We start from the raw sequence: 21,902 nt of genomic DNA, 5'->3' as shown, positions 1-21,902 counted from the left end.
TGAAAACCATCACATGCTGGGCTAGAAGTGTAAAAGTATGTTCTAACATAACAAAGCAGTGTCATGTATGTATATACCATAGAAAAGATGAAGCTCCAAAAGCTACTTCCCAGTTTTCTTTTTAAATCTATACCGTAAATCTACATGTATGTTACTGAAAGCATGCAACACTAAACTACCCTTATAAGGTAAGTGGAAATATCATTTATCAAATCTAGTAAACAGGAAGATATAACCTACATAAGAAAAACCCCACAAACAGCCAAGGAAAAGACGCGAGTACTGCCCAAGATTCTGGTACCAAATAATGTGCTTGCATGAAATACTTATTCTAAAGCACATTTAACTGATACAGAGCAAGTATGGCAATAATAAAGTGTCAGGCATGCAAATTATGTAAAGACACGCACATCCCACCAGCAGACACTGCCAAACTGTAATGGGTGAGTAAGGCTTAACTTCTGAACCTGCAATCTTTGCGGAACTTGAAGCCAGATTTGAAACAATGCAGAAGTATTCTCTGCTGACATATTTACCTCAATCCATCAGCAATAAGCTTGGATGAAAAATGGGAACTAAAATAAGGATATGAAACTTCAGTTTACATTTCAACAGGACAGAACTGGGAAAATTCTGTTCTCTGTCATGTGGGTTAAAAAAAGAGAAAAAGCATTCAGTGATGATACTTTACTTCACATCAACATAAAACACAGTAAAATTTGCTAACCTAACCTCCACTTAGAATCTCTATTTCCCTCTGCTCTTGTCTTCAAATCAGTTTATTTAGCTCCAGGCTATTCTTCTGGATCCATAACATCAACAATGATTAAAGTAAAAAGCAGAAAAAATTCCTAAATAGACTGGATTTCTTTTTTAAACCTTTGTAGTGCATTCACAGTGAAAAATATGTTTAAAAATCACAAAGCTAAAACTCTTGACTTAAAAATAAAGAATTCTCAGGTTATTATGTATCTTCTTTTGGGATGGTAAGGAACATCCACTTAAATCACTGTGATTCTCAGAGAAAGTGTCTATTTTTTAAAAACAAACAAACAAATATTCTGTTACGCCTCCCAAGGTCTCTAGAGCTACTTACAGTTCCAGAATAAGAATGACATCTGTTTTGTTCTCATAAACATCATGCAGCGTGATCACATTAGGATGTTGAATCTCTTTTAGTATGCCGACTTCGCGCTCGATATCTTCCCGGCTCACACCACGCCGGCTGGATTTCGTTCTCCGTTTTTTGATGAATTTTGCTGCAAACTGCTGACCAGTGCTTTTCTCACGGCATTTTTTCACTACAGCAAACTGCCCACTAAAAAAAAGAGAAAAAAAAAGAGAAAGAACAAAGATGAGTGTTTGGTTCAAGGAAGTTTAGAGTTAAGAGTAGCGTCTATTTACTATGGTGGGGGAAAACAGCTGTACCTCTGAATTACCAACTTGACTAAAGTACATTACTGCTTTTTATGTGGTCTAGAATAACATCTGAAAAAAACCCAGAAGAGGCAGAAAAGGTACATTAAGGTACTGCTTTTACATCACACAAATGTACATACATACACGTTTCAGCATATCTGTAAGTAAAAGGTAACAGCTATGTAGACCATTGGATTTTTGGCAAATATGTGCATTGGGGATTACTGGAGAAAAGTAATAGTTTCTGTATTTCTCCTTCCATATGCATGTTGAGGATAATTCTTTTTTGGTTCTGCAAGACAGACAGTCCTTAGTTTCTTCCAATCTATATGATCTGTCAATATTCACTTTATTCTATCTTCACGTTTGGTTTTTTAAAAGTTTTTAAAACAATACTCCGTTTCAGGATGCTGCTTCTGCTTTTAGTTTTAAAGGCACTGACTAAATACAGTAATATTAAGAATTACAGTTATTGTATCATCTTGTTAAGTAGGAAGAGTTTGAAGGTGAGAAAAGGACCAAGGCACCGGGGAACAAAAACCCGTGACTGTGTTACAAATCAGAAGAAACTCCAGGAAGCAGCTGACTCCAGCATGTTATCATTGACATATGAGCCTGTTGCTGCTAGATGTACTACTTCAGATCAGAAACCTCCAGGAATCTAATGCTGAATTAAAGGAAGTTTTCCTTCTAAGTTTTCTTAATCTCTTGCTGAGGATTCTCTAGCTATTCTGTTCTTGGTTTACTTCACTGTATGAAGAATTTGCAGAATAACAGACTGATACCAATGAGAAAATTTTCTGAACTTAGCCTACCCTGTTAACTGAAGAAGTGGCGTCCCCTAAAGTGGACTTAGAATAGCGGTTAAAAGCTAAGCCTGCTAGGGTTGACTATCTATGCAGTGATGCAACATGTAGGCATGTATAATTCCACCCAGTACCTGGAAAAGGAGCTAACCTATATTAGTGGTTAATTAATTACAACTGACAGATCTCTAGGAAGATGCATCACCTGCAAAAAGGGCATTACATAATGACAAAGTGCCAAGTGGGAATCACTCAGAGCTACGCATACCATGCATGAACTCAATGCACAACACTACTTTATTACAGCAGAATGAACGTGCCACATACACTGACAGAGTAATTAAGCAATTAAGGAACGCATGACAGAAATAGAAGATGATAACTGAGTTTTATGCAATAAATGAAGATAATAAAATGCTGTAAGGGAAAACCATGCTCATGACTTTTCAATTTAGAGGGCTGATCAGCTGAGAATACTTTATGCTGCTGGGTCACCACTGCCACCATTACTATGCTGACCCCATACAGAACCCTGAGTGACAAATTGTCTTGAACTGGGATAGGCGGTTGGGCGAGGCTAAATGACTGTCACCTGCAGAAGGCAGAGCAGAGATGGATCCTCTCCTGTGAATGCCTAGAAAGGGACTCTAGAGTAGCCACCACCAGCTGGGAGGCCTTTGAATGCAGCCACAGGCAGTGAAAGAAATAAACTGCGAGAGAAGCAGGCAACAGCCTTTTAAGTTTGAGGTGTTGTTTTATTTCAATGTTACGATCACCATTCAAGTTTCATTCTTCCTTATTTCAGAAAACAGATTATGAACTTGTGAGATGACTTTATGTTGCATGACAAAAATCCTTGCCTTAAATTCCACGCCCCACCAATTCCGCACAAAGTTGTCAAGGACCAGGTTCACAAGACAGGGCCCAACACATTATTATTACAAACCACAGTGGACAGAGCAGTGCTTTAGACCGCTTCCCCATTACACATAGGCTGAAAAACCTGCTCCACTTGCCTAGACCTGGTCAGCTCTTGGACACCGAAGAGGTTCATATGGGACTGGCAGATAAGGCACAGGACCTCTGAAAGATCTGTGTCATCCTAAACTGGGAGCAGAGGGCTGGACAAGGTACCCTACGGTACATCAACCTTCTCTGCTTAGTTCAGTTCAACTCCGCAACAACTTTTCCTGCAACAGCGGCTCTGGGTTTGATCTCCAAGGTCTGAGCAATTTTGCACTGTGAGACAGACAGACAGAGTGGAGCACGCGCTTAGGTATTTGCACTGCTGCAGAGTAGTGCAAACAGAGTTTTCTGGCCCTTGCTTACATGGGGGCAAAGTGGTGATTCTCTCACTCTCTCCCCGACAACACACACATCTCCACAGAGATATTCAGCTTTATTCAAAAAGCAATCAGCTTTTCAGAAAATTCACAGTTCAGAGAAACGGCCAAGTCGGGTACTAGACAGGTGTAGGCATCACCACAACCCTGAACAGCTACTCAAGCTCACAGACCAGAAAGAATTAAAAAGCCACTGCTTGCCTTTTGGCCACCTGCCTGGCCTTCAGGTTAGAAGCCTAAACTGCCTGACAGAGGAAGAAAAATATTTCTGCTTATGATTCATCCATAGGCTTGAATGCTACGTGGCTAACCACTTTCTTATCAGTGCTTACCTCATAAGTTTGGCAAAAGCTACTGCTTCATTTAAAAACACAAAACAAAACAAAACCCCCACAATGCAAACCAAACCAACCCAACAACAAAATCCAAAACACTAAAAAACAAAATTACTGTTAACATCAGCTCTGGAGAGGCTGGGACTGAAAAGTAACTCTGAAGTACGTGGACATACAATGTATTTTGATATTCAAAAAGATTTAATTATAAAAGTTGACTGGGATTAAGAGTTATCTATGTTTCACTGACAAAGCATATATCATTGACTTTTGGAAAATTCTGGTATTTGAATTTCTGGTCTTTAGCCCTAACAGATTTTTTTCTTTAGCACTTCTTCACTGAACAGAGTAATGCATTATAGGCTTCCTTCTAAATAAAAAAACATTCTGCAAGTGTTTTTAAACATGTGCTGGCTGTGGACCTGTAAGCTAAAGAAAGATGATTTTTCCACAGGATTATTCATATTCGAATTACACCATTCCCCAAAGCCACTTCCTGCTTCCGATGCCCTTAAAGCTAAGGCTTTTTAATCTTATTTTGGCAATGTGTCAACTATGATGTTACAGCATGAAGGTGACCTACTGAAACAAAGGGGACCAGGTAAGACAAGTAGATCTCCTCTCTCCTCCTCTTCTGAGCTAGGTAGCTTTATTTTTTCACTCTTCTACTTTTTTCTCCAACTACAACTACCTGTTTGAAGGATGTCCTGATATATCACAATTCAATATCAAAGTGTTATCAGAAGACCAATACGTTGTTTAAAACCACATGACTTTATAGATTGGTCCCATTCACAGTTTATTAGGATGTCAGGCTCCAGAAATCTTTTGACATTGCTCAAGTCTGCAAGAAAACTACCAACTAAGAGGTATCTAGAGTAAGTGCCAGTTATACACCAAATAACCTTCTTATTGTTGCTGTTGTGGTATTCAGCACATAACACCACAATTAGTTGTTTGTTATTAAAATGCTGTACATGCAGATCACACTTAAGCTGCAATCAAAGCGGCTATTTCATGCCTGGGATCCCTAAGCCACACCATTTTACAACTCTCTCTGAACTCCTGTTTTAAAAGCAGAGGAGAGAGATAAATCAAAGGGTATTTACTGGGTTTTAAACCCTAGAACTGCAGCGACAAGCTGTTGCAAGTCAGCTCTGTATGGGCTAGCATATTTATACCCAGTAATATTCTCCCACAGATCCTACAGTTTCAGATCCAGCTTTCATTCATACAGCATCTTCAAAGCCAGAAAAGCCCTTTAGTTTTTTAAGTTCCCTTGCTCTTGTAGATTTGATTTAAAGTGGGTGGGGTCAAAAAATGATTGCCATTTTAGGACACAATTACACTGAAAAAAAAAACCCAGAAGTAAATCACAAACTCAATAAAGTATCTGACATAATTTTTTTTACCATGTGGCAGAATTAGGTTAAACAGCGAAGCAGGATGACAGCTTGACATGAGAACAAATACTGCTGCTAATAGCAGTAATTTGGTTTGTGATCTTGTAATTCTTATGCAACCAGCAGTTAATTACTATCCTAAATCCACTCTTTTTGGGACACTTGGCACAGTATCTCCATACCCAGTGATTCTTCAGACTCGCTTCAGAACGAGTGCTTATGCCATTACCTAATCATTACATTTCTCCATCTTTTTTACGTCATAAGATGACACACTGCCCTTCATAATACACACATATATATATATATGCGCAAAAGTTATGCAGCAAGGTGATGGAATCACCAATAAAGCACCTATACTCCACCCTTTATTGGTCGTGGCTTAGCAGGATCACAAAACAACTACTAAATACAACTAGAAAATAACTACTCATTAGCATGAATTATAGACAGTTTTAACTACAGAGATGGACATTTTAGAATCAAAGGGAAAAAACCAAAAAAAGTCCTTTCATTTTTTCCCAGAAGGATGATCACAGTGATTAGGGGTGACAGACATCTTGTATTTCTCCCCACTCCCAGCCTTCTGCACCAGGTCTTCCCAGCTGTGTGAAACTCTTGCCCCAAGAGCCCTCCAAAAGAGGTCCAAGCTGGACACAGAGATGCTCAAGTAACCCCCAGTGTCACGACACGGGCTGGCCAGAGCAGGGATTCTTGTTAAATTCAGAACTCCCTCAGGCTAATTAAGATAAAACGACACCAAATGATCAGTTAAACACTTTATTCGTGGCAGAAGCAACCTGAACTTGGGAGGCATAACAGTAGGTTGTAGGGTTTCTCGCAACAGGACTTGCCATGGAACTACCTCAGTAACCCATGTAACCCGTGGTAGCCACATACATCAGTTCAGGGAAGAAAATAAGGAGCTCCCTCCTGTTGAGTCACGAGGTTCAGAGCGGACCCCCTTGCTTTCTAGACTCCTTCTCAGAGAGGAGCCCAGGAGCGGCTGGATCCACTCCTAGTCCCAGACTTGGCCAACAATTTATGTCTAAAGAAGTGGGGTGTAGGGATTATGGAAAAGGGGAGAGAAAGAGGGAGCAAGACAGAAAGAGGAAAAGAGAAAGATTTCACCAGCCCTGGGTCCAGTGTTGGTCCAGTCAGTCTAAAGGTCCAGTTCTGGTGGGTGTGCGAGCATGTGGGGGCTTCAGTTTGTGTCCTTTTATCATCTCCTCGCCCCTCCTTCAGGCAACCACTCGAACTCATTGGGCTAATTAGGTGTCATGCGCGGTTTGTGCTTTCAGAACCTTGGGGAAGTGGGTTGGTGGGCTTGGGGGTCGTCTCGGGGGTTGCTTCCCCCTCCCTGCAGGCATGACCATTGTTTGATCTTTGGCCATGCACGGTGAGCTGCCCCACTCAGCTCAGCGGGTCAAAACAGGGGGCTGCGCACCCTTTCCTTGCTGTGCAGGGTTCCTTGTTATGCAGCGCTCGTTGTTAAGCAGAACTTGCCCCACCGCAACGTTTGAGACATTAACTCTTGCAGTCTCTCACACCCAGGGACCAATTTTCTAGTATTTATTGCCACAATAGGGCACACATGGGGGAATTCTCCATGCCACCTTGGGAAGACTGCATTCAAAAGACAAAGTTTAATAGGAGGAGCGGATAGGAATAAGGAAAAGGTGTTATGCTGACATCAGAGTAGTAAGATGTCTTAGTACATTCCTGACACTTAGAAAAAAAAAAGTGCCTATTTTAAAAATTTGGTATTCACTACTTAACTCTAAAAATGTGATATATTAAGATCCAACTGCTTTTACTATTTCACTGCTTTTCTTTTAAAAATTATACTAATCCAACAGAAAGAGACTTACATAATACTATTAGATTAGCCCATGAAAGAAAGTGCAACTCGACCACAGAGCCATTTGTTTTCCCCAATAAAACAATTACTAGCAGACTGTGAACACCTGTTTTTCCTTGGAGATCTGCAGCAGGGAAGGCCAACTGAGCAGGTGATTTCCACCCCCAGTTGCCTCTCAGCGTCAGGCAGATCCATCAGTCACCACTGCCACATACAGCTGCCTGTCATCAAGGACATCTGAGCTGCTTCTGCTAATAAAGGTTAACTCTCACAAAACTCTCTGGTGAGGCAGCAGTACCTAACTGAGTCTTTTACAAAGGAAAGGAAGACTTCTCCACAAACTGTGAAGGGTTATAGCTACATTAAGTACCTCTCCACTTTCTAAATAAAGCAAAACAACGTTTTCAGTTCAGCTGCAATGCCAAATTGGAGGCAACCTCTTTCCTCTCTCCTCCTTTAGAGTCTTGCAAAAGACGGTAAACTTTGAGGCCCTTGAGAGCCTCTCTTGTGTGTGTAATGCTTACAGTACTGCAGCTGAGAGTCACTACTACAAAGCATTGCACTTACCCCACTGAGGAGATAAGCTATTATCAGCATCAGCAGGGCGGGGTAAACCATGGTTAATGGGTTAATAGAGCACTCCAAGCAGATGCGACTGGGAAGCGGTAGTATTTCATGCGTACCATGCTCAAAAGACAATCTGTTTCATGGAACAGCAGATTTAGTGCTAGCTACCAGTATTATGCCCACAAAGAAAAATCTTTATTGATCTTGACAGATAAAGAAACTGGGATACTCTAAAACAAGGTGACTTGCCAGGTAGAGTTTCTCTAAGTGTGCATGCATATATTTTCTTTTCCCCACAGAGGTCATGTTAGGGAACATAAGGGCCCTTTCCCCAAATCACGTTTTTAATTTTGCAGCCAACCAAAGAGTACAGGCAGATGGGGAATGAATGCAGAACTGACTGATAAGCTCATAGCATATTTGTTTAGGCTCTGAAAGTCAGAAATACTTGTACAGTGCTCACAATTTTTGTGCCCCTTCCCTTGCCCTGCAATGTTTAATTCTCTAGCACAGATGCTGAGAGAATGCTAGAAGTATTGTTTAGCTGCAAGCCTTGGAGAGCTTCGAAAAGAAATGGCAAACATGAAGATGGGAACATCACAGGACAGCTGTATCTGAAGGATACATGGATCCTGGATAGATGATTAGGCTATTTATCCTTCCCCTTGCAACAGCTCTGGCAAAACAGTTTTCAACATAAGTAACAAGTTTACACTTCAAGTGCTGGCACAGACACACACATCTCAGTTGACAGTGGAGTTGTCTGCTTTGTGTCCCCGGTGGAGAAATGCATTTTCACAGTCCACAGTAAGTCTAAGCGGCTGCACTCGAAGTACTTGTCCACTCTGTAACATGAAGGAACAGCACCTAATTACTCAGTAGGAGAAAGAGCCACAAGCACCTAAAGCCTACCCATCACTGTAAACCTATTTAAGCTGCACATAAACATTGTTACAGGAAAGGGCACACTGGCCATAGCGGAAAAAAACCCCAGTACTAAAGAAAAGAGGTGAAAGAGGAGTTAAATGTGATACAGCATTTAACCTGAAGAGAAAATACTCAAATGCTAGAGTGACTAAGCAGGAGAATAAACCAGCTGAAATCTGATGTTGCACCACAGAGATCATTGGTAGGACTGGTCTTTTCCAACTACTACTAATATAGAAAAGCAAATACAAGGACTTATTCAAACTTGATCATAAAACTATAAATAGCAGAGTACTGCAAGTACAAGGGCAGAAGAGTAACACACGTTATACAATTGGGCAGTGCATTGCCAACATGTATGGAGTTTAAATCAAGTTGTAATTTATACCCATCAGTAAGATGCATGCTGATACACTTTCCTTAGAAATATTTTGGAAAAGCAGCAAAGCCAAAAAGAGCAAGGACAGCAAGGAAGGGGAAGCAGAGGGAAAAATCAGATTTATAAAGCAAAGACAAACAAATGTACCGACAACTGGTATTTCCTAACTTCTGAGTTCCTTGTTATGCATAGATGTGTTTACACACTCATGAACTCCACAAGTGTCTCTTAAATTCCCTTTCCTAATTTCTGATTTAGACTATCTTTTGGTGTCAAATTACCAAGTTTCAGAAGTACCCTAATCCCAATATAGTGACTCAATGTATGCAATGATAAAATAGTTTGATTATATTTCAGTTTGAATATACCAAATATTTCATTTAAAGTTACTTTACCAAAACATCCAAAGTATAAAAGGGACTTCCTTCCTTATGTAATATTTTAAGCACCCCCCTCAACTTTCAAAATAATCTGTATTATTACTCTATGAAATACTTCCAGTTAGAAAAAACACTGCATTATCAGATACCATCTTTTGCCTGTATAAATCAACTGAAACCTCTGCTGTACTACCTATGCAAATACAGTCCAAACAGTGTAACTGTAAACTTATTAAAGAAATTAATAGAAAGTCTCATAGTATCTATGACAGATGATACCACAAGATGAAGCAGTCAGAATTTGAGGTTTAAAACACTGTAAGAAGCAAGTGAACTAAGTTACCTTTTTAAGGATATCCATAGCCTAAACTACCTACCATAACTGTGTAACTGAAGTCAGGTTGCAGGATGGGCCAGAAAGTGAAGAATCACAGAAGTAGAGAATTGTCCAACCTGTTCTTTTCTCCAGCACTTTATAAGCTCATGCCTCATATTCTTGTGGTTTGGTTATTTTAAAAGAAACTCATTGTGCATTTCAGCTATGTATCTATCTCCTGCAGAAATCCTCTTGTGCTGTTAGTATATTACGCTGATGAAACTGGAGGTCTCTGTTGCTCTGCTGCTTTCTGCAATTTCATGAGGCTGCTAATGGACTTCTTTAGATGTTTACTAAGCTTACAGAAAAGTGATTTTTCAGTCTCTTCATTGTCTTCTTAGAAGCCCAGAGGAGTCACTAGTCCTAAGGCAGGACATGATAAAGAACTTTACCTATGACAGAGCACAAGAAAGATACCACATTGTTTACTGTTCATTATTATTATTTCTTACGTGCTTTATATTGCTCTGAGTCATGTATGAAAATTTTTAGAGGAATAATTACATGGGATGATGGACTAAAAGAGGGAGAGATAGAAATACAGAAGACTACTTCTTTTGTCTGTGTACATGTGTGCATGTATATTCAGTACTGAATGGAAGACTATGCTACAGAGTGTCTTCATGATACCAGTTCATCATAGTATTATTATGCCAGTTTCTGGACCATGCATTTAAAAAGGCAAGTGATCAAGGGTGTGACTGGCATTACCAAGGCTCACTACACAGACATTATCCACATACAGATCCGGTCAAGATCGCATCTCACTGAACACAGCTCCCCAGAATGGTAATTACTGTTAAGCATGAGCAGATTAATCAGATGACTCTGGCTGGCTCAGAGAAAAGGGGATGAAGAAAGACAGCTAGATTTGGGACATTTTTAGTGTACTGTACCCACATGTAGAAAGTAAGACCAAGCACACCAGTACACCTTCCCATGACCCTTCCCCAACACCCTCACCTAAAGAAAAGGGGCTGATCTTCTTGGGATTTTTTCATTCTACTCAGAGAAGTATGACAAAATTTTTTCAACATAGTTAATGCCAAACAAGTTGAACTGTCGGAGCATGTATGCATGCACACACCTGTGCATATATTTGCTGAGCTGAAAAGCGCTTATTAACTAGTACAGTCCATCACACAGAGATGATGGAAAGTGGATCCTACGTATCAGCAATTTGACAGTAAAATTAAGCTGCAGATGACTGAAGAATTGTTCGCATCGAGAAACAAGAAGTTTAGAAGAAATGTAATCTCGTGATGATTAGGCTTAATTTTGTGAAGTGGAACAAAGGAAGAGTTTAAAAAAAATCCAGCTCTTTCCCTCCTGTTTACATGCAATACATGTAAATGCTTTCACCCACTCTCTGTGTACATATAAATATGTCATTATGTCTTTATACATCACAAGAGCATTGTAAAAACAGGATACAAAAGTAAAATACGACTGCATATTTTGCTTATGGTTTATTTTATACACACTATACTGTGGACTGAATAGATAGATATTTGATATATTCTATCTTTGTAAGCAGTAACTGAGTTACTGTTCTTGAAAGGGTTTTAATTAGAAACATAGCACCCTGAAAAAGAAATTAAGAGTTAAAAAGCCTGCAACGTTTGCATCCTGCTGATGTACTTTGCCTGAAGGCTAATGCATAGCCCTTGCCAAGTATGGCTGCTATGTAACCGAGTAAGAGCCCAGTCCTCTCTTTTATCCAAGCAGAGCACCTTCACATTTTTTCCCGTTTAAGGAAGGCTTTGTTTCAAGTCAGGGCTCTAAACGGAACAAGATTTCAGCATGCAAAATGTGTTCTGACTGGGTAACACCAGATCTCCCCACAAAGCTGCAAATACATCTTCTCTCTGCAATTCCCGAGCGTTGGCATACGACCTCCAAGTGGGGAGAAGAGTGGAAGGAATTACGAAACACAAAGTTAGATATGCTTTATTGTATGATTCAATGTGAAAACAGTTATGAAAACACTTGAAAAAAATAGCAGCATAGGTTCTGTTTGAAACAGAGGCCATTTGTATTTCCCTTCTGTAGGCCACCTACTTGATATTTCATTAGATGTGACTGAACCATGGTTTACTTCACCACTTTAAAGGGATGTTTAGGTAAGTACCTAAGGCAAGATGTGTCACACATTACAGTATAGGAAAAGGTAAATGGTGTTCAAGAACACTTTAATTACCCAAAATAAAGGCAAAGATTAAAATATAACCAAGCATTAAAACAGAAACATGTATAGCAAATTTAATAAAAATAAATCACATGACGAACATCACCTCTGAAGACTATCTGCATTGAACACTGCTTTGTCTCTGTATAAAGATACCATTCGTCTTAGTTCAAAATAATAAGGAAGAAGAATACAGGAGTTATAGTGAAGAATAGAAAGCTCTGTACAAACCAAGCAAGAGTCTCTTGTATATACAACACTTCAACAAATATTTATTGTCCAAACTGAATTGCCACACAAAGCACGTAATTGTGAGACACAGTCAAGGTTTACCAAGGCATTTCATCATTGTTTAAATATATAAAACAATTAAGTTTACCTAGGACTTTAAATAAGAGTTAACATCCATAAACGCAAATTGGCAGATAACAACTCCATAGTGTAGCAGAGATTTCATTAAGTCCTTTAAAAGCCACCTGCTCAGAAGAAAATGCTTTGCAAGAAAGACGAATCTTAAAGACTCTGCACAGTCCTTAAGCTTAACCTCTGAAGTTGCCCAAGTTGCCTATACACTACGTTACTTGAGTCTTAAGTTCAGCTTAAAATTTTATTGATTTTCCATCTTTTAAGGGAAAAAAAATTTTCCTACGACTCAGTTTCCCTCAATTTAGTATTTGTAGAATGAATTTAATTTCTGTTTTCCCAGGTTGTCTTCAAATTTCTTATGGCATTAAAAATAATCCTTATAATTTTCATTTTCATAGCCAATAAAAGAGGGATTTATAAAATTCAGATGCAAAATAAGTGAAAAAAACCCACACATGAAATCACTACTTTATGATCAAGACACGATACAGAACAACCTCACACAAAACGTTATGTAAATGTGTAAGACTTAATACTGATGGATACTTTAGAAGATTTAAGCATTCACACAGAAGTCTTCAAACTATTTCTCCGAGTAATATTTTTCTTTTCAGCACTGATACGACAGAATCATTTTGGGAAGCACTTGAACATTCCTGGAAATCACTCCCACCTGTTAAATGTAATACTACATCTGCTTTCCAGCAAAGACCTTTGAATAAAATGTTTTATTGCTTTAAACATACAGCTGCAACCGTCTCAAGAGTTTACTCCACCTCCTGATTAGAAACAATGGCAGGGGCAACAAAACTGACAAGTCCACGATTTAAGAGAGTTTGGAGCATGGCACCTCCTACTCCTCACCCTCCTTTCCTTTCTTCCCCCCTCAATCGTGAATTCGTTTCCTGGTTACAATACAACCATTAAACGAGGCTTGCTGTCACGGGGTGGCCCACTGTGGAAACATGGTGAGACACTGTGCAACGTGCACCACTCATTTTGCTGTATTGCTTCTACTGCTGTATTGCTAGCTACTATTGCTAGTAGTCTTCCTTGGTGAAAATTCTGCAATACAGATGAAACACCGCTTGTTTGCCTTTCACCTTTTTTGAAACACTGACTTTTGAATAAGCTGCATGGTTTCATAGGCTGTTTAGCTCTGCTGTTTACCACCTTCAAGCCTCTTTGTCCCATCTGCTGTGCTCTTTTAATATAATTGAAAGGTCTCCTCCTCATTATTTTCACAACTGTCAGCCCACTATTAATTTTCTTTGATAAGCACCCTTAATTCCAGGTTTTTATGATCTCCACCTTTCGCCTCCAACCTCAGCACTCTTGAGTCCAACTCTGCTGTACCTTGCTAAATCTCTGCATTTAAGCCACAGTGTCCAAAACTTGGAAAAATTACAAATTCCTCCTCACTCCTTCCAACTCTGCTCTCTTCTTTATTGCTTTTCCCTGTGCTTACACATTCACCTGACTCCAGTGGGATGGCCAGGTACTCAGGTCTCTTCCTGAGGCACAATTAAAGAAATGAATCAGTACTCCCCACAAAGTGCCTCCTAGGAGAGACGCCCTTCTCCAGATCACCCTCTTGCTGCATATACTACGTCCTGAGCACATTTGGTTTCCTTCCGACTTGCCTAGCTTACCTTCGCAATAAAATGGCAAAGCACACCAAAGAAACATACCTGGGAAAACAAACAAACAAACAAACCACCCTGACAATAATGCTTCCTTTCTGGAGTGCTGCACCCGAAATGTGGCATTCACTCTTTCCCAGCCTGTTTAACACTCAGTACAGCTTATTTATTACATAGAGAGAAACAATCAGTCAGAACCTATTAAGTTCTCAACTATGGATGTATGAAACAGGCGGACTCATAGCATGTTCAAGTTACAATACACAGTCTTAAAGAAATTCTTTATTATAATCTAAATAAAGGAATAAAGGGTAAACTGTAAGTTAATAATTTAAAGCTTCTACATACCTCATTAAAAAAATACAATTCTACTACTTTCAAAGTTATTTATTTTATTTAGATAGCTGAATAACACTTGTAACAAGTTTTTTAAGGAATAAATAAAAAATAAAAACATATATGCACAAAGTCTAAATTTAACTTAACAGCTAAGTGGCAGATGGCACATCATGTGGTTACCCATCAATCTGCAGCATTGGCAAAAGGATTAATCTACAAATCCTGCTGCATAACCAGCATCAATATAGAAAGTATCTGCCTCCCCCCTCTCCACCCCGGCCGTATTCTCCCCTCCTCTCCATCTCACATGCACAAAAAAAAAAAAAAATCTGTTTCTTATGTAATGGTATTTCAGTAGGAGATTCTTGGACATTTACCTATCCGTTTGTTTTTGGACCCAGGCCAGTCCATTTTTAAGTACTGCCCCATTTAAAGTACAAACCATCTGAAGTTCCTGTATTTGCCAAGATGTTTCACTTCCAGGAATTCTGTTATGTATGAAGTTTCACATCACTTTTCTAATTCCAATCAACTATTCTTCCAAAGATGTAACCATAATTTCCACTGATTTGCTTTAGTTTTTTTACCTCCTTTCTCTCCCACTCCCAATTATTCTAAGTGTTGGTATCAACAGTGTCACCATAACTGAACTAAAGGGAACAATTATCCAAAACCACAGCAAATTAATTTTTCTTTGGCTTACTGCAGATAGCTCTAACTTACAGCATCTAAATATTTTTTAAAAGTTACTCCAAAGACAGAAAGGGCGCGGGCATTCATATGCTCTCCAATATGAATGCATAGTACAGATGCAATGGCTGGAGGGAGGGGAAGGAGAAGACAGTTACAAGGTTGTTTTTTGGTTTTTGTTTTTTTTTTTAAAACCGTTTCTATCCAAACCCCCCTAACTCTCTAACATAACACATAACTAACTCTTCAACTCCTTTCCTTCCAGGGGAAATAGAGCCTGCGACCTAACAACTCAATCTATGGACTTTTATGTTGAAACATAAAAATGTTGAAACATGCTGAATTGAAGATCACTGCTCTTTGTTACCTTGGTATTGGTTTTGTTTAACATGGAAATACTTAGTTTTAGGACTTTGTGCTACAACAACAATCACAGCGTACTTGTGAAAGCAATGGATGAAAACCACTAGTGCCAAAATCAGCCACTTTGCTCTCTTCATTAAAAACACAGTGTTTTCTTCCTTTGGTAGGATTTGAAAGTGCTGTTGTGGAGCACTAGAGAGACGACAAATTTGGAGCATGACGGCTGAATAATTACACGGACTCAGGTTAAGCGTGCTTTTTATTCGCATGAGTGCTCCTTGTGGAACAAGAATGAGGTTTCCAGTTAGACTTCCAGATGGAATTTGAGAAGAGGGGAAAACGTCAAGTCTTTGGAAGGCTGATTGGCTAACTTTTTCAGAACATAAAAATGCAAAATAACAGCAGAGCACTGAAAATTAAAAAGCTCGTATCAAATTAATAACAGAAATAGGTGCATCATCATTTTATTAATCTACTGGCTGTCTTTAATTGTCTGAAATAAAACAGTAACACCACTACCATCCTTTGGGATTCCACTTATTTGTGTTCCAGATTCTTAATGGTATCCACTTCCTCTCAAAAACCATCTAATTTTCCTTGCACAGTTTTTAACATGCTTTCTGCCTATAAGCACTTATTTTGACCCATCATGAAAAAGCCAGTAATATGCATTTAGTTAAAAAAAGAGCATTAAAACCTTCATTTTTCAGTGTTAGTGCTGCTATGGAGAATACCATAAGCATTTTTTCTGTGCTTATAGGCTGTTGATCTTCTTTTGAAGCAGAGAAATGGATTAAGTGATTTTTAGACATGTCATCATGTTCTAGCTTTATACTTTATATAAACCAGCTCATTGTTAAAAATGCATGTTTTTCCAAACGCTCTAAATCTGCATTTTACTGAATGTAGGTAGAAAAACTACTGTGCCTTAAGAAAGATTAGGGAAGTAGTAGTGATCCAGATTTAAGGTCATTTGAACAAAAGGATCTCTGGAGACAGCAGCATTCTGCAGCATCCAGAACTTACCCGAGTCCCATGATCTGGGATTCAGACTTTCATACTTCCTATATTAATACAACCTACTTAATGGCTAAGTTCCTTGAGTGGCAAGTTGTGCCTTATTTTCACTCCAAGTTGTACTTGGTATGAAAGATTAATCTACTGCATAGCTCCTAAGCTTCAACTTGCTAGAGAAAGCAACTTGATTATGCATGGCATGACTGGGGCTATGCTGCAAGGCAGCATGTGCGCAGGGAGCCGTCCGTCTGAAGCAGCAGCTGTCACTCGGTGATCTTCTGTGGGTACCGAATGCCTCCTCTACTCCAGCTGCACTTCTGCAAGTGGATGTTGCACAAAGAAACTCTCTCCTGTAAGCTTTCACCTAACACCACCTTGATTTCTTACTTCAACAGTCAGTATTTTGAAGCAGTCCAAAGTCCACATGCCTACTTTGATGACATTTATGAAAGCTGTGAAAACTATTACATTGAAGGAAAGGTCAGAGACTCTTGTAAGTAGTGCATATACTTTCATAAACACAAGCAGTATGCTCAATGAATATCAGCAGTGAGAATAAATACGACTAAAAAAAAAAGAAAGAAAAAAGAAAAAAAAAGAAAAAAGAGGAAAAAAAAAAAAGAGCTGGAAGTCCATATCAGCATTACTAAGAAGAGTAGTCTCCTAAAATTCAGCTTCTCTGCCAAAACGGAGAGCCTTTTCTAAGTTTGGTTTTGACTAACAGGATGCCAGGAGATTTGTCATTCAAAACAGTTGTGTATTTATAATCACTAACGTTGCATTGGGAAAGTTTCACTTTCTACAGTAATTCAGCAGTCTACAAAAGGCTCACACGCATCAATTCCAGCTTTCAGCATTGCAGCTCTTTCTACTCAGATGAAGAGTTACACATCAGAATAAAAATGCAGTCACATGGACATCAGCATAACAGTCACTGCAAGCTGCAACTGAAATCCTTTCTTCCCCTGGTACAAGGGCTGAGAGCAAAGGAGTGCACAAACTACAGGAAACATTTTAGAAATTATGGTCTTAATCAAGGGGTACTTCTCTAGACTTTTGCATTGCAGAATTGGAAATTGTCATGTATTACCTGGCCTTGCCGCTCTCCACCCTCTTGCTTTATATATTATAGATATGCAATACTACACCAGAGATAAAACAGGTGGGTAACTTGGGGACACTTGGTTAAGGGATGAAGCATGTCTCAACACAGGTCCAAAATAAAGTAATGATTTTTGAATTCACAAATTACTTTGTAAACAGAGCTTTTACAAGAGTATCCTTCCAGAAAGCTGGTATTCTCCAGTTAGAGCAGGCAAATGACAGGGTAGTACCCCTACAGAGAGCAGTATCCAAGTCCATCCCTCAGCTGTGCTCTGCTCCAGAGAGTTACAAATGAGCAAGTAGGGGATTTGTGCTTCTTCCCCATTGCTACCACCAGCAGTGCACTCCCTAGATTCAGTTCCTCCTCTTGACTCTACATGGGACCTCCATACATCCCAACTGAAGATAGGCAGGGCCCTGGAAAAAAGCAGAACCAGTCGCCCAGGGGCATTTCAGTATTTCCAATAAATTTCTCTGCACATCACTTCCCTCTCCATCCTTCAAGAGGTATTGTACTGCACCCCCTTCACTGTCATGACTTCCTCAAAAATAACATAAGAAATTCACTTCCTAAAAGTGTTAACTCTTTACCTAATAGATTTCAAAGGCTTAGGGAGGAGTACTCTTGACATGCTGGAAGGGTACAAAGGGCTTTCGGTTAATTTTAACTCTGCATCGAAGTTCTCTTTGGGAAGTTTTGGTCAAGACATTTCTGTATTACATGGTATTCTAATAAAAAAGAGTTGCCCACAAGTGACAGCCTGCTTACAGAAGATATGTTTGTGCTAGCTGCTACATATTTTTGCATGTGGAAATAAATGACAGACAATCCTGAAATATTTCACTTCACAAGCCGCAGCCTACTTTGATGTTTGATTTTCTAGATATATAGACTTTTCAAGTAAAGACCTCAAATATTAAACAGCACTAATTCCTGAAATTTTCTTATATTTATGGCCTTCTTGACAAAGCTATATTCCCCAAGGAAACAGACAAAATTACTCAAGCTCCAGTAGTACCAGCACAGCTATAACTAATTTTTGCTGCATTTTTTTGTTACAAATCCAGTTCACAGAGGCATTTTATTTTGGCCTCAAGAACACAAATTCCATTTATGCATTTCCTTCCTTTTTCTGTCATAAAGCAGCATTCATATGCATGAGTTGCATCTACTTGAAACATTACCTGGAGCAATGTTTCTCTTAGCAGGGACTGCTACTGTTTCTTTCACAGAAGCAGGAATCTAATAAAAACTGTGATGTCGGATGACTGTGTGCCTCCCGACAGCTTGCTGCATGCACCCCCTGTGCCAGTGAAATGGTAAGCAGCCTGCCTTTCCTACCACCAGCCACCAGCTTTTCAGGTCAATACAAATTGTCTCAGGGAGGCCAGCACAATGCGCTCTCCCCCAGTGTCATGCTTCATTTTGTTCTTTTTCATGTTAAAGTGTCAGACAAAGAAAAATTGCTCTGATGGGGGGTTTCTCTCGGCTCTTTACACAGGGAAAAACCGTCAATGAGGAACTACAAGAGAGCAAGAGATCAGCGTGGTAGTGCATTTCCCACAACGGGTCTTGCAGAATAGTTTGACGAAGAACAAATCTTAATTGTCCTTTTTCATTCTGGGGAAAGAGGTCTTTTAAGAGGGGCTTACTGTGCTTTGTAAGAAAACCTGTGCTGCCAGAGGCAGGGTCTGGCAAGCAGCATTTTCTTGTTTCACCTCCTGTAAAGGTCTCACGCCCACCCAGAAAAAGCAGCAGCGGCTGCTCCTCAGGAGGCCAGCACTCCAGCGCGGCTCCGTGAAGCGGGGGGACAGCCCTGCATTTCGTAGGATGGCTCCCTCCCTATTCATGGTGTCTCAGTAACCTGCCTCAAGGCCACTTCGTGTTTCTGCTTCTCAGCGTGCAAAACTCCCCCTTTCAAATCAGAGTTGTGCTATCCCTCCATGCCACAGTGCTTCTGGAACTATTTTGACTGCTCAGTCAGTTTCACCAAGTACCGCAATGCTGGGTGCCAGAAAATGTTGCCCTTTTTACCTGCTGACCAGGAGCTGGTCACCCCTGGCAGAGCTGGGAGTCCTCAGGCAGGCCCCTCCGCCGGTGGGAGGGAGACGACGCTCGGAGATGGGGTCGGCGCCACCTCCAAAATCACTCCTTCCTGCTGGGGCAACCGCAGAGAGAACACAACCGAGCGTTTGGCTGGCGAGAGGCGAGCGCCCGGCAGGCCGCCCTCCGCAGGCACCCTTACCCCACGAGACCACAGGCCTCGGCGCCAGGGCAGCACAGCACGCACCTCCCAGAGCAGGGGGAACGCCTCAATCGCTATGCCCTTCGAAGGTATGGGGCCAAAACCCAAACCCCATTCGCTCAAAGAGAGCAAGCCCGAGTCCCCAGAACGTCTTGGTTTCTTCCACGGTCCTCTCCTGCCTCGCACGTGGAGGCGAAGTGCCTCATGACGTGTCAGGAAGGCAAGTGTGCTGGTGTGCAAACAGCATTCTGGACCCACAGTGTCACTGCAGGAGAGACTGTTTTGTTACAGAAACCTGTACGGTACCTCCGCTGTGACCAGCTGCGAGCAACCGTTATATGGCACGCTCCTCAGCATTCACAAAAAAACTAAATGAAAGCCACTTGTGGTCTTGGTAGCCTGTCCAGAAAACGTGGTGGCACCCGAGTTTGCATCTGCAGAGCAACAGCCGCATGTCAAAGTCCCCCTTCCCTCACGGGTCAGGTGTTTCTCTCATTCACAGCAAGAGCCCCTTTGGCCTCACACACTCATCACAGAGGAACACCGACACCATGCCAGAAGGAAAACGAGTTTTAGAGAGAAGAAAAAAAGAAAGAAAAAAAAAAAAGAAGAAGAAAACAACCCACAAAATAAAAAAGGATTGCCAGAAGTGGAAAAGCACTAGGTCGCCAAATAAAGACAGCTCCTTCCTATTTCCTAGAGTGACAACAATGAAATTTCTCTAGTAATTAATGAGCTTGCACTCGGGTGAGGTGCTACTCCAAGTGTAACCGTAAGACTGTCTAGCTGGCAGTAACATCACTGAAGTGATAGTGTGTTGGTGGCAACAGAGAAAGAGAGCAGAGCTCAGCTACCATAGCACACGATAACTACTGCGGGGTTGGCAGTCAAAAATCAACTTGTAGGCTTGACATGGAAATCTGTCAAATGGCACAGGGAGTCCCCAAACACCTTCCCAGCTGAAACCATTCAATCACACTTGAAGAGTCAGAAAAGCTTCTGAATTACTTTTCATTATCTTGGCAACAACAACAGACACACCAGTGAGCTCTTTTATAACACTGCTTAGGCTTAAACTCATTGGTATTCTCAATGAACTCACTAGGTACAACTTAATATATTTATTGCTGTTTTTGGAAGCCTTCTCAAAGCATGGAAATAAAAAAAAACTTTCTCTGATGCTGAAGAATTTATCTCAAGCTTTGTCTCAAAGAACATTTGAGTAAACAAGCCAAAATCCTGACAGGTGCGTGGGTTCAGGCTTCCACTAGGTAGCGAACATGGTAAGTGCAGGCATTGCTGCAAGCAGCCAGACACAACCTTTGTCAGGGATGCAGATATGAACCGTCATCACAGTGAGTACAAATGCCTCCCAACAGAGGTTCCTCAAAAATTCACATCCTTTCGGAAGACACAACGCAGCAGCAGTTGCACAGGGAAAAAGAAGTCACCACGCAGCTGTAAACAACCCTGCACCCAATTACTTCACCACAGTGCTAAAAGAAGACGGTTTATCAGAGATGGGAACGTGATGATAAGATGAAACTAGATGGCAGAATGGCTTGAAGCAGCACCCACATGAAAGATAACGTGATCTCTGCTGAGCGGGCTGTAGATGCTACCGCTAGAACTACCTAAGCGCAAACACAGCTTTCTCATGACTGCAAGTACAGGGAGTACTAGAATTACAGTGAGCACAAGGGACACTGCCCTCTTCCGAAGACGTTACAGAAAACCCACAATCACGTGGAGAACAGACCGCTACCAAGAAACAGTCACTCTTTTTCTGGCCTCACATGATTTTTCATGCTATAACATTGAAAATCTTTTCCCCATCTGCCACATGACTAGCAGAAGAAATAACCTTCAGTCAACACCACCAGGGTAGAACAAAAAAGGCCGACACTGGAACTCTAAAAATGAAATCAGGGAAGGCAGTAGCTTTTTTGAATTCTAAAGCTCTACTCCAGTTAAAGCCTATGTAAGCCACACATTAAACAAACATCTTAAGTAAATTAGGAGAGTGCATAAAAGTAGTTTAAAAAGCAGTACTATGAAGAACAACAGGAGACTTGTCTATGCAATTTATTACCAATTTATAATTTTCTCCACTCACAGTCTTCCCCAAATAGTATTTTTCGATAATTCGG

General features: G+C 40.5%; 1 protein-coding gene and 1 long non-coding RNA gene across 4 annotated transcripts in view; both read right to left on the bottom strand.

Moving 5' to 3' along the window:
• DAPK1 (death associated protein kinase 1) overlaps nucleotides 1–21,902 on the bottom strand; it is a 93,420-nt gene that overhangs the window by 50,688 nt on the left and 20,830 nt on the right. For all 3 annotated transcript variants that reach the window (XM_069776817.1, XM_069776816.1, XM_069776818.1), the window contains exon 3: nucleotides 1,097–1,318. In XM_069776817.1, the coding sequence (XP_069632918.1) occupies nucleotides 1,097–1,318 (222 nt within the window). The remainder of the gene's footprint in view (nucleotides 1–1,096; nucleotides 1,319–21,902) is intronic.
• On the bottom strand, nucleotides 17,624–20,598 carry LOC138683853 (uncharacterized). Its single transcript, XR_011323305.1, has 2 exons — nucleotides 19,542–20,598; nucleotides 17,624–17,923 (listed from the first exon to the last, which is right to left on the bottom strand). It is a non-coding gene; the product is annotated as an uncharacterized lncRNA (long non-coding RNA).

This window comes from Haliaeetus albicilla, chromosome Z (assembly GCF_947461875.1).
Source record: "Haliaeetus albicilla chromosome Z, bHalAlb1.1, whole genome shotgun sequence".
NCBI lineage: Eukaryota > Metazoa > Chordata > Aves > Accipitriformes > Accipitridae > Haliaeetus > Haliaeetus albicilla.
Note: the sequence above shows the minus strand (reverse complement) of the source record. Positions and strands in the feature narration are given on the sequence as shown.